Below are 13,689 nucleotides of genomic sequence, written 5' to 3' on the forward strand. Positions count from 1 at the left end.
AGAGTATTGCTGAAAAAGTATGGTTTCTTCCCCCATTTAAACACATACTGCTAACTCTGTGAATCCTTGGTACTACAGTCCTAGTTATATTAGTTTCATTCATCTAAGTAATGAAAAGTAGAAGTCCAGCGTCTCTAACGTTAGAGGATTCCTTTTCATACCCCCGGGACCTCTAATTCTCACCGCTACTTGCAATGTTTCTCCATGGCAGCAGAGTTTGTCTCCAAGGCCTCTGTCCCAGTGATGAGATGGGATGGATCTCTACCTCCTTTTGCTTTTGACAAAAGTATGCTACGCATCCCACTGGTCTTGCCCAGTAACACTGCTGCAGTCACTATCTTGACTTTTATTACCATATTCTGAAGACATCCCTTGCTAGTTGTTATAATGGATTGGTCTGATCTTGGCCCTTACTATTTATGTTGTTTGGTTTAGTCTTTGCATCCTGCAACCAAATCATAATCCAATGCTGGGTAGCAAGTGTTAATATTTATTTCCTAGGGCTTGATCAAATTCTTAAAAGCTTTGATAAGTTTTCCCAAGGCTGCTTGGAACTTTCCCTTAGACTACTTGGAGACAGAAGTGTATAAAGCCAGCTTAATTGGTAAAGCAGGCTACATCCCATCTATCACAGACTATAGTTGAAGCAAGCATATGTTGAGATAAAAATAAATTGTAACCATATTACAACCAAAGTCCATTTTGATCCTTCGCTTGTTTCCTTTCTGTGTGATCATAATCAAGGAAGAACCCAGAATGTCCCTGATCCTTAATAAAGAACTATAATAAAGTATAAAGGGCATTGAAAAGTTCACTACATATTCAAAAAGATGTGCTGATCTGCACAAAAACTCAGTTCTTATAAATGATTTTAGGAGCTGCCAACAATTGCCAATCTTGAGCAAACATTTATACATTTTAATGGCTCAAGAAATAAGTTGAAATACCGTGTATTCCTGAAAATACAACAGGGTCTTATATTTTTTTAACCCACGAAATATGGCCTTGGGCTTATTAGAGGGGGAGGGCTTATTGTTTTGGGGTTGCCAGGCAGCTGATCCCTTGCGAGCGGGCTCCCGAAGAACCATATTTTCTATGGTTATGGGCAGGCTGCCGGACAAAGTTTTCCGGCAGCCTGCCCATAACCATAGAGCACACTCCTAGAACGGCCACTGCTGGAAGAATCGGAAGCTGAGTTCCGGAGTTTGGAAGCAGGAGAAGAAGTTTTGCTCGGAGCTCGGCGGCGGCTGCAAGGACAGCTGGCCTGATGGCAGGGGTGAGGCTGGGAGGCATGCGAGCTGGGGGCAGAGCAGGTGCTTGCGCAACCCCCCTCTCTAACTGGGCAGAGTTCCATGCACTGACATAGGGGGCATCCCGAATGTGCAAAGCCACGGGAGCTGGGGGCGGGCAGAGTGCCACATGGCTTGGCACCTTAGGGATACTCCCTAGGTCAGTAAATGGTGCTCTGCCTGGCCTTAAGAATTCTTTTATGGTTCAGTTAATCACAGCACTCGTTCCAATTAATCTTGGTCAAAAAGAAGCCCCTGATACAGTTAAGTAGAAAAAAATTGGCTAGCTGTGAGTTATTTTCATGGTGTTAGTAACCCAAAGCTAAAACTCAGTGGTAGAGCTCACATTTTGCATGCTGAAATCTCCCCATTCAGTCCTCTGCATGTCTAGTCATGAGTGGGACCAGACACCTGCCAAGTCGCTTCACTTTAATGCTATTTTTATGAACTCAATAAAGAACAGCCTTGATAAGACATGGGGGTACCTGCATGGCAATATCCGAACAAGCGCCTATCCTCAGCTTTCAAGTTTCCATTGTAAAGTATAAATGCAGCATGGAAAAAAAGGTTTTTCTCTATTTTCCAGTTAATTACATGGATTGCATAAACATATTCAGGTATATGCACATGAATCAGCAGAAATTCTACATCTTTAAACTTCCAGTCTGGTGAATAGCTATTATGCATTTTTAGGTTTTAGTAAATCCCACAGAGGTTTAATGAGGTGGTTTGTGTAGAGAAGACAGCACAGAAAACTATTGCCTATCAATCAGTCTATTTGTTTATCCTATTAAGCTTTTGGTGCTCACTAGATATGTTGACTACAATTCACATAATTACCACCTAATACGACCAGTAGGGAGAGGCTGACCAAGCTGGATATTTTTTGCTTGGATTTCCAAAACCTGATTGAAATTGTGGATAGATTTAGCTGATTTTAAAAAAAAAAAACTTTGATGTAGTAAGAATTAGAAATCTAGGACCACTTGTCATGCAAAGCACATATAGGAATCTGAGAAAAAGCTAAAGGTATGTAAGCTAAAATCATCTGGATAAGAACCATAAACAGACAAAGCCAACAAGCTTCCCTTAACAAGCCTACAAACATAAGAATATTTGGAAATAACATCTTTCATCAATTGGTCATTGTGACTTGGGGACTCCATTTGGAATCACAACATGCAAAAGCACATGCTATGCAAAATTTAGTTGAAAAAAAGCCTAAAGCATACATCTGAAAATCACAGTTATATTCTATATGCACATAGAAGCTATGATCAGATCATCTCCTGATACCATTTCTCAATTCAATGGCACAATAGTGTATCCGGCTTTCATATTTTAGAAAATTGATTAAACATAAAAGTTTAAAGGCAAAGATTACTCCAAAATATTTCTAAACAATGGAGGTAACAGGACCAAAATGTACAATCGATGGTGCTGTTAGAAGGCTACTCCCATCATATATTTAAATAGCTTTGGAGTGACTATGATTTAGTTGAAAAATCAGAAAATGTAATCTGTACATTTCATTAAGGTGTCATCTACCTTCCTCATTCCCCAAAGACATAAGCATACTTGCAAAATCATAAGCATACTTGCAGTTTCACTTAGTGACTACTTTGCTTAACAACCAAAATGTCAGTCCAATTGTAATTGCTTGGCTAATATATTCTATTCTATTCTATTCTATTTTACTCTATTCTATTCTATTCTAAACAATAAGGATTTGTTTTGTCCACAAGGGACAAAAGCCTCTTCTGATATTTCCTTAATTAAGCCAGGTGCCCTTTTGTCGTATCTCACAGCAAAATAAACTGATTGTGTTATTTCTAGAGCGGTATCAAAGTTGTGCCAAAATTATTATGGGGAAGAACAGAGACATTTTCTGCTTTCAGATAACCTGAAACTCCTGAACTTGCAGAGGGTCAAGAGAAGGATGCATGGTGCCAATATCTTCATGTTGCCAAAATTAGGTTGGACAAAGTCAGAAGTACTTTGCAATTCATCATGAATGGATAGAGTTCTAGACTTTAATCTGTTTGCGGTTGAGATGGAATTTAACCTTGCTTAACCTAATTCCTGATCAACATACCTTACAAGTTCTTCTTCTGAAGAACTGCTCACATGGACATGCTACTATATGGAATTCTGCTCATGCTCAATCCAGTATGTAGTGTTGAATATCTAAAGGCTGTTGCCCAGCATTTAATACACAACCTGACTCATTGGGTCATCTATTTTTCCACATATAATATAAACAAGTATATATTATAATATAGAATTCCACTGCTCTCATGTTCCTCAACAGAGCTCCAGTGAATCCTCCTCCTCCTTAGGTGACCTGTGGAACTGCCTACCACTTTGCTGAGGGGTAAGAGGGGCAAAGGAAGCTGAAGCCTGCAAGGAAAAGTGCACCCCTGCTCCCCATCCCAGCTTGTACCCAAGGGCCTCCTCCCTCCAGGGAGGGAAGGGAGTCGTATCAGCTGCTGGTACCTCCTGACCATCCTATCTCACCAGCAGGCACCTGAGTTACTCCCTTGCCCTTCCCTTGCTACCCACTGCTGTCAAGAGATTTCAGTTTTTGGCCTTGGTTCTAAAACAGCCAATCGCTGCTCGCACATTGAACCTTGTCACCAGCCAATTGGACCAAAGACAGATAAGAAAGAGGGTGGGATATTCTTCTCTTGTCTTCCCTTGCACAACACAACCTACAGGTTTCTAGGAAGTATAGTTGGAAATCAGGATCACATGACTGCAGCTAACCATCGTAATGCTGCAGCGACCACAACTGCAAATAAACTGATAGAAGATTCCATGGGAATCATAGGTGTGGATTTTGGATGCCTTCTTTAATTTAACCCATTTGAGGTACCTTGCTTCAAAAATTGTTGTCCTATGATGCATCATTTTGTCCAAGATTACAAACAGAAAGACAGACAGGAGAGTTTCAATAATATATACATTTCCTGTTGCTATAATCAATGAAGGAAGAGAAACAAACATTGCATAGATTGCTAATGTTACCTACCTCAATAATATAAAGAACCACATTCTTATAGAAGCAATACAATATGCATTTTGTCACTCGATTGTAACTCCAGGCTCCATGGACAAGTAACAGCTTCTCCAAGTAGCAAAACTAAGGGGAGGAAAAAAAAAGATCAATTATGTGCCATCAAATTACTGTCAACTCTTAAATGTTGGGCCAGTGTGTGGAAGAGTTTAATGTGTGGCTAAAGGAGTGGTGTAAAAGGGAAGGCTTTGGTTTTATTAGTCATGATGTCTGCAGCTGGTCCAATGAAAAACTGTACAAAAGAGATGGTTTGCACCCATCCAAGAAAGGGATTAAATTCACAGATTTTCTGGATAAACATTTAAACTGAACAGCGGGGACAGAGAATTAATTGATACAGAACATTTCTGGATGGACAGATAGTTATGGATGGGTAGATAGATAGCTTGCCTCCAGAAGTTGTGAGTGCCCCAACACTGGAAGTCTTTAAGAAGATGTTGGATAGCCATTTGTCTGAAACGGTATAGGGTTTCCTGCCTAGCAGGGGGTTGGACTAGAAGACCTCCAAGGTCCCTTCCAACTCTGCTATTGTATTGTATTGTATTGTATTGTATTGTATTGTATTGTATTGTATTAAATTGTGTTTAGATTTAAAGTCGACCATTCATTGCTTGGTGAAATACACTTAGGATAAATTATTCTAAAGTTTTATATTTACCACAGTGGGCATGCCTGAAATATTGAACATGGAGCATGTTATTGGTTTTAAGTAATTATCCGTTCTGATTGCAGCACATGTCCCAATTTAAGTAGCTACTGTAACATGAGGAGGAGACGGTATTGAATTCCTGCTTGTGGGTTTCCCATAAAGAGATGATTGGCTAATGTGGGATACTAGATTAGATGCATCTTTGTTGTGGTTCAGTGTTGCTTTTCTTAGGCATTTAGATATTCAGAACATTATATCATGATCTTGTGACAAGATTCAATACCATATCATATGTAATCGGGGGGAAATACATTACAGCAAGAGATACGTAATGCAAACCTGTCCTCATAAAAAAAATCATAAAACTAGTTTTTAACTTCCTATGTTTTTAGTTCCTCATAATGCCTCTTCTTTGTGCATCAGCTAAAAGCTGTGTTAAATTTATGAGTTTCCTAGGAAGAGTGTCAGTCTGGTGTATTGGTGGAGATGGTGAGTTCTAGATCTTTCTAAGCAGGAAAGCCAGCTTGATGACTTTGGGTCAGTTTCCCTGTCTCAGCCACTTCACAGGGTTGATTTTGGGGGGGAAATAGGAGGCATTAGAGGTATATTAGGGGTTCATGCCATTTTTAGATAGATAGATAGATGATAGATCAATAGATAGATATCCTATCTCCCCGAAAATAAGACCTCCCCAGATAATAAGCCCTATCAAGCTTTTGAGTGCATGTGGTTAAATAAGCCCTCTCCTGAAATGGATGGACAGATAGTTATGGATGGGTAGATAGATAGTTATTTAAAAATGATAGTCAGAGCAGCGGCATATGGCAGTGATTAAAGATATTTAAAAGACACAGCACTAGAGGGTTTTATGTGCTGAAATAATTATCCAACAATCTATGTGTAGTGGAAAGGAATTGGATAGCATCCCTTTCAGTTGAAAACAGCAGTCAGATATTAACTGCATATGTGTTATGTGGGACTTATTCCCAAGTAAACATTGACAAAATCACAGGCAAATGTGTAGAATTCTGGATATTGGTTAGACTGCTTTTACAATACATGATAATTTTTAACATTGATGTAGTAAATCACTATATTACTATTCTATATGTTTTAATTGGTATTGTAAGGTAGCATCACAAGGTGGCATTTATTCATCAGTCTTACTTATATCTTAGAAGCAAGTTAAAACAGTCTTTTGCTCAGATTGATTGTGGGGCCTATTTAGGCTATCACAGGAAACTGACTGCTTTAGTTTTAATTGCTTATGATGAGCTTATTCTTTTTTTCTGCTATTCACAGCCCAGAGTCTGACAGGACTGGGGCGGGTTACAAATTTGGTTGATTGATAGACATAGACAGATAACCAACCCTACTATGGATGTGTTAATTATTGTCTTGGGACTGTAAACTTCAAGGAATTCCTGGCAGATTCAGCAATAATAAACACACTTACTTAGGAAATAGTAAAATAACAGAATTATCTGGGGCTCTGTATAAATTGAAGAACTACAGCTCCCACCAATTTCAGCTTAAATAGGTGATGATGATTTATGTTCTGTAAGCTGCCCAGAGTCACTGGATATGGGTGGCATATAAATTTTAATAAATAAATAAATCATTAGGAATGTTGAGAACTGAATTACAGCAGGCGCAGCAGAATCTGGCCAGACACAAGTTCACAATCATTCTCCTATCCTAGTCATAGCTTCAAGAATGAGAGATAGAGGCAAGGAGCCAAGAGTTAAATTGGCATTGAAACATGTGGGGAACTATAACGAAATAGTAATGGACTTCTTGAAACAATCTCTAACTACCAGGATGGCCAACTTTCTTTGAGCCAGGAGTAGAAATTTGCTCTCTCAGCCCACGGGTAATATCACTGAAAGAATGATAATGTCTTTGATTATTCAGTCCATTTTTGCTTTGTGTAGAACTTTGTTTAAGTTCTCTGAGAGCCCACCTGCACCTTTTCCTATTAGAACATTCCAGAAACAAACAAATATATAAATATACAAATAAACATAATCCAATTAGACATGGTGGTTGTGTTTGAACCTGTGAAATGGCATAAGTAGACCCAGTACCCCAGTAGACCCTGTGGAAAAATGCTAGGCAAATGAAGATGATTTGATTGTTTTAAGAAGCAGAAAATATTCCTTGTGTTAAGAGCTGTGAGGGCACAGTGGTTAGAATGCAATATTGCAGACTGACTCTGCTCACAGTCTGGAGTTTGATCCTGACTGGCACAAGATTGACTTAGTCTTTCATCCTTCTGAGATTGGGAAAATAAGATTGTTGGGGGCAATATTGTAATATGCTGACATTGCAAAGAGAGTGCTATAAAGCACTATGGGGTGAAATATAAGTCTGGGTGATATTGCTAAAAGAGCTAGATTTTGATAATGCTTAGAACATTTGGAAGGGTGGAAATCAGAGAATTATTTATTCATTTATTTAATATTAATTAGATTTATGTGCCTCCAATTTCATACAGAGGGGATTTTAGAATTATAGAGTTGAAAGGAGTGACTGAATCCAACTCTTCATTCTTATTTATAACAGATGAATAGCTAACTTCTTTCACCATTTTCAGGTAACTGGTTCAAACTGCTGTTCATCTTTGGAAATTGTTTCCCCCCCCTCCCCATTAACATTCCTAACAAATCAGTAACAATCTGCCAAAACAGAGGAGTCTACTTCCAAAGACTCAGAAATTTCCCATTTCCCTGTCTGTTTTAGAGAAAATAAAATAAAATAAGAAAAATTCTGCTCCCAATTAGTCAATTTGCTGCTGAATTTCTGCAGCATAGTCCCAGGATGCTAGTGATTGGCACAAATTGGGTCCCAGGGGTTGGGTGATGTTATATACTCCCTATGGGCTTCTATTTATTTACTTCTGCCTTATCGGCAATAACTCAGCAAAAATAATCTCGAAAGTTTTCTACCGGATTCCATACAAATGACCATTTCATTAACATTTCCTATTTTTATTTTTTATTTTTTTACCATTCAGAGGCTTACTTTACTTCCAAGGAATCCTGAGTCACATAGAAGCATTTTATTTCCCGTCTTTTCACCTTCACAATATCCCTGCACTGAGGATTAGATTTAATGACAATGATTTTGCTAAGGCAATGCAACAGACTTGGTACTGGGCAGGAATATGAACAGAGGTTCCCCAATACGAATCTAGCTTTTAATTTCCTTTACCTCTGGGCTCTCAAAGCATTGTTCCTCATTCTGAAGGAAACTTTGGAACGAAAAGCACTCCAAAAAATTTCCAAGGATTATAACACACCAAATAATTTAAGATCAACCAAGAGATCATGAGTTCTAATCCCATTGCCGGCATGAAAAAGCAGCTGGGTGATTTTGGGCCAGTAATAAGAGACTGACTTTGGGCCAGTCTCTCTCTCTCTCTCTCTCTCTCTCTCTCTCTCCCCCTCTCTCTCTCTCTCTCCCTCCCTCCCTCCCTCTCCCTCTCTCTCTTATTTATAAACAATAATAAAAGTAGGATAAAAAAATATTAGCAGAGTTTAAGAGGAAATAAGATCCAAAAAGAAGAATATAGTCTAAAGAAATTCCTGCACACATTTTCTGAGAGGAAGAAAAATGATCCCACTAAAACAGCATTCCATTTTTATATACTGTATAACTAGGTATATATCCCACATATTTCCATACAAAAATACAGATTGTTGTGGTTCTGTGTCTAGAAAGGGACCAGTGAGATTCATTCTGAATCAGAAACAATGGTGCTTGTCACCTTGCAGCATCATTCAACATCTGGTCAGACCGCAAGGTGGCGGTCAGCCAGAGTTTGCCTCAGGCATCCCAACGACTGCCAACACCTATTACATCAGTGAAATGCAGGATGTGAGAAGCAGATCAAAGCAAATACTGTAGCCTCTTCTTCGAGAAACTACATGACTACTCACACATTTAGAATTTCTATCAGCAGTTCAATAATAAAGGTGATCCTTGAATTAATTAATTCCACCTTTTGAAAACAATAAAATTTACACCCAAGATTTGAACTGCCTCAAAAATGTCTCTATTTGGTTTTGGGAGTCTGAAAAAAAATAAGTCATTGGATTGTATTATAATGAAGATGAGAGATCTATCCAGAAGGGGGTTGTCTCTGCACCATATACTTTACTTTAAACTTTCTTAAAAATAATAAGAACTCTTACATATTTCGAATCTTTGTGTGTGAGATATTATTTGTTTAAAAGAAATAAATATTCCTAGATATATTAGCATTTAGATTTGGAATCTGTAGTCCTCTTATTGGAGGAATAGGTTAGGACTCATCAAAATCAGATGAGAATCCTGGTATCTTCTCAAAGAAGAACAGGACAATGGGACCTCCAAGGCTAACTGTACCTTGGCAGTAACTTTGAAAAGTCTTTGCACCCCTAAGAACAGAACAGACAATAGGAGAGAAAAATAGCTCCAGGCTGTTGTCAAAAATGTCTGATTAGACTTATATCTGTCTTGGAGGAGAAAGAAAAAGGATGAAGTTAATCGTGAAGCCTAAACTGAAACAATACCTTGGCTTCTCTGGAACTCCAACCTTAAGACCTATGGTATTTATTCCTAGGTTTTCTTGAGACGGAAGGCTAACTCTTGTACTAGAACAAGCATTGCCTTCCATAATTAATACATTTCCTTCACACTATTGGATAGGTCTTCAAGAAACCAATAATGTGCTCCTTTGAAAGATATCTTGGAAATGTTTAAGTATCACTTTAATTCAGTTTGGTGCCCTTAAAACAACCAGGATTGTAGCTCCCAAAGTTCACATTGGACTCTGCCTGAAATCCCGAGAACGCTGCTTTAATTAATATTGACACATCTTGTTTCTTGTTTTCAAACCAAATTCCCTTCGTGATGATGTATCAATCAGGTAAAAGGATACACCAAAACCAGATTCCTATCTACCTAACTATTGTTGGGTCTGGAGACTGACTGGAAGGCTGTTTGTTTTGTTTAGTTTTTAAATTTGCATTCCATCAGTTTTAATCGGCACTGCAAACATGAAAAAAATATAGAAGTGGGAGTTTAATATTATCTAGGAGGCCACACACTGCAGCAACATAAACTGATCTTGATTTACTTCTAACAGCCATTCCTTCAGTCCCAGAGATTTATAAAAAAGGTGATGGAGGGGCCTTTCACTGATAACCTCTGGATAAATGCCAAGGGATTGATAAGGACTCCCATATAACTATGTTTCCCTTATCATACTGTGCCTTTTGGAATCCTAAAATCATAACTGTAGTAAGTACTAATAGAGGCTGAATTGGGGCTTGGATAATGCCTACCACCACTGCTTAATTGTTTAAAACCTTAGCCTGTATGTTTCACTTCGGAAGGCAAGGATGCTGTAATTAATCAATATTAAATAATAAACTTTACAGTGAAGAATGAAAGTTAAATTCTACAGCTCAGAATGATGGATATGATGGCTTTGTTTGAGCATATGGTTATTATAATTATCCTCATTCAGGTATCTCTATATAATAAGTTTAAAGTGCTGCACGGTGGTGGGATTCAATTTTTTTTACTACTGTTTCTGTGGGTATGGCTTAGTGGGCATGGCAGGGGAAGGATACTGTAAAATCTCCATTTCCTCATGATCAGCTGGGACTCAGGAGGCAGAGGATAGATGGGGGCAGGGCCAGTCAGAGGTGGTATTTACTTGTTCTCCGAACTACTCAAGATTTCTGCTACTGGTTCTCCAGAACCTGATCAGAACCTGCTGAATACCACCTCTGCTGCTGCATCAGAAAATCTTATACACCATCAAAGGATTTCAGAATCAGGACAACTGAAAAAAGTCAGTGATTCGTGCCCACCTCTGAAACTTATCACTGATCACTCCTGACCAGAAGTAGGAAGCTAAAGAATATTAAACTTCTTTCACAGCATTTCCTTAGATTACTTAAATAAAAAGGAGAGATAGTACAGATTATCAACAAATGTCTATTGCAGGAATAAAAATAAGAGGGAGAAGGAGGAGGAGGAAGAGGAGAAAGAGGACATTTTGACAGCTGCAATGTTTGAGTCATCTTCCAGACTACTGGAAATATGGTCGAAACACAATGATGGGGGAAAAGAAACCTCAGCATTTAGGATGAAATGGCTCCTGGCCCAGTACAATGGAAGGTATTGCACACATACAAGTTCTCTGCATTAAGTCAGCATCCTCAAAGAAAAGGGGCTGGGGGGGGGAGGACATTTGCTTGGCTTCCACATCAGCAGTGAAGTATTTATGCTGTCTGTGCAGCCAACACCCTTTCAACAGGAAACGGCAGCTGTTTCTTTGTAGGCATCTAACCTGTGCTATTGCATAATCAGAAGAGTTGGTTGCCTGCATGCCCTCATTGCCACTGATCCCCACTCCAACATGAGCCGTCTGGATCATTCCAACATCGTTGGCACCATCCCCAATGGCCAGAGTGATGGCATTCACATGTTTCTTTACCATGTCTACTATTTCTGACTTCTGCAGAGGAGACACCCTAGGGGAAGAAGAAAACAAATCTGTCAGTTTCCAAACTATGTGTGACTTTTAAAGAGAGCTGCAGATGCAAAAAAGAAAAAAAGAAAAAAAGAAAGAAAGAAAGAAAGAAAAAAGGCAATCACTGGAAACTTTCCTGCTCCAATATTTCAGATTTTAGAGAGCATGCCAAATCCTCCTTTCCTTCAAATCCACTGTGGATGTAAGACTCATCAAGAATAGTAGGCTAAAAATGTTTTGATTACCAAAAAAACATTTTTCCAATTCTTATACCATATGATGTGTTGGGATATCAACTTTCATAATTCCATCTTTTACTAGCTGGCAGATTACAGGGATTGAAGGCCAAGACAATTAGAGGGCATCGGATCAGGAAAAGGTATAAGACTAGTATTGAAATTGTTGCTGTATTGAAAGAATTTTGTCCTTATTCACAAACGTAGTTCATAGACATTTCCTGTTAAAGTGCTCCACAGAGCTCCTGGAATTACTGCCAACAATCATGTTGTTTGGAGGGGACGGTGCACCAGATCTATCTGAAGAAATTAGGTTTCCTGTTTTAAGCTTCTTGTCTTTATATTATCTCTACAATGCAACTGGACTCAAGAAGACAGAACATAGGAAACTGTTTTAGACATTTTCAATTGCTTAGTTCAATATTGTCTACTGCAGTGATGGCTAACCTTTTTGTCATCACATGCTGAAAGTGCACAGGCGTGCTCAACAACGCGTGTGTGCCAGTGGTGGGTTCCGGATCCTGTTCCAACCGGTACAGTTGGAACAAGCCCGGCATTGCCCACATGGATGCAAGCGGCGCGCATGTGCATCATACCTGCCTGTGATGTCTCTGCAAGCCTCCGCGATGCTCCACCTGCTCGGCAGAGCATCGTGCAGGCCCCATATGCGCCATGCATGTGCATGGAAGCACCAAAGGCTTAAAGGACAGGTAAGGAGCTCAGGTGGGTAGGTGGGCCCTCCGGAGCACTGTACTGAAATGGGGCATACCACCTGCAACCCATGACTGGTGTGTGCGGTGCCCACACTTACAATGCAATGCACACATGACATCCCACTGTGCATTACACCCCCTTCACATGTACGTGTGACCCCCCCATACCCCTTTTTGGGCCTAGCAGGTCTCCCTAAAGGCTCCTGAGACCAAAAACAGGCCATGGGGAGGCGCTGCCCCCCCATGCTTCCCCACCCCCCACACATGTGGACATGCCCCCACCTCCCGCATGCACACATGTTTTCTGCATGTGTCTTCCCCCCGCCCATGTATGGCAGCGACCGGAAAATCAACTGGCGGCAGGGACACAAGGATGTGCGGTGGAGTTGAACTGAGGTTATGCCTCGCATGCCCGCAGAGAGTGCTCCATGTGGCACCTATGATATGCGTTTCATAGGTTCACCATCACGGATCTACTGTATCAATGTCTCCCCAGAGACTCAGTCAAAAGTATTTCCCATCATTTGCTACGAGAGCCTCCCAAAAACAAAACAAAAGCCAGAAATACCAGACTGAGTAACCTAGAAAAAAACTATACAATTGGTTTCAAAAGAAATGGAGATACTCTTTCATCTAGTGCATAACTATTTGTGAAACCAATACCCACAAGATGCAGTGATGTCTACTAAATTGAATAGCTTTTAAAAGGGAAAGGTTAAAGATATTCTTGGAGAATGGAATTCTTACTATTGGCTATCTGTGACAATTATATATTACCTCTATTAACAGTAATATCAGCTTTAATCAACTTTAGTGAGAAGGTATTGTGCGTTTGTGTCCTGCATGTGAGTTTCTCTTGGCAACTCACTGACCACTATGAGACTAGAACATTGACTGAAGGGACCTTTCAATCAGATCGAGAATAGGAAAAAAAGGAAAAAAAGATTTTTTTTTTTAAAAAAGACGACTTTCAACTTAGAAAGTATATGTTCTCCTACTAAGCAACGAAGTATAGGTGTCAGCTCAGCAAGGTAGACCAGACCAGACCAAACCAATGCCATATAGGTCAGAACTATTTTATTGTAACAACTATAGTAACACTACCTTGCAAATATGAATGTGTTTCCTTCTCTCTCCCTTTATCTTCATGTGAACTAGGGAGAAGTTAATCTGGGATGCTTTCGCAAGTTATTTTCT

The 13,689-nt window shown here is 39.5% G+C and overlaps 1 protein-coding gene across 2 annotated transcripts in view; it reads right to left on the reverse strand.

The window, feature by feature from the left end:
- Nucleotides 1-13,689, reverse strand: part of ATP8A2 (ATPase phospholipid transporting 8A2) — a 379,008-nt gene that overhangs the window by 168,028 nt on the left and 197,291 nt on the right. For both annotated transcript variants that reach the window (XM_087721235.1, XM_087721234.1), the window contains exons 26-27: nt 11,361-11,544; nt 4,321-4,431 (exon numbers count right to left, since the gene is read on the reverse strand). In XM_087721235.1, the coding sequence (XP_087577361.1) occupies nt 4,321-4,431; nt 11,361-11,544 (295 nt within the window). The remainder of the gene's footprint in view (nt 1-4,320; nt 4,432-11,360; nt 11,545-13,689) is intronic.

This window comes from Thamnophis sirtalis, unplaced genomic scaffold (assembly GCF_051295495.1).
Source record: "Thamnophis sirtalis isolate CommonGarterSnake01/CBP01778 unplaced genomic scaffold, rThaSir2_p1.2 scaffold_8, whole genome shotgun sequence".
Lineage (NCBI taxonomy): Eukaryota > Metazoa > Chordata > Lepidosauria > Squamata > Natricidae > Thamnophis > Thamnophis sirtalis.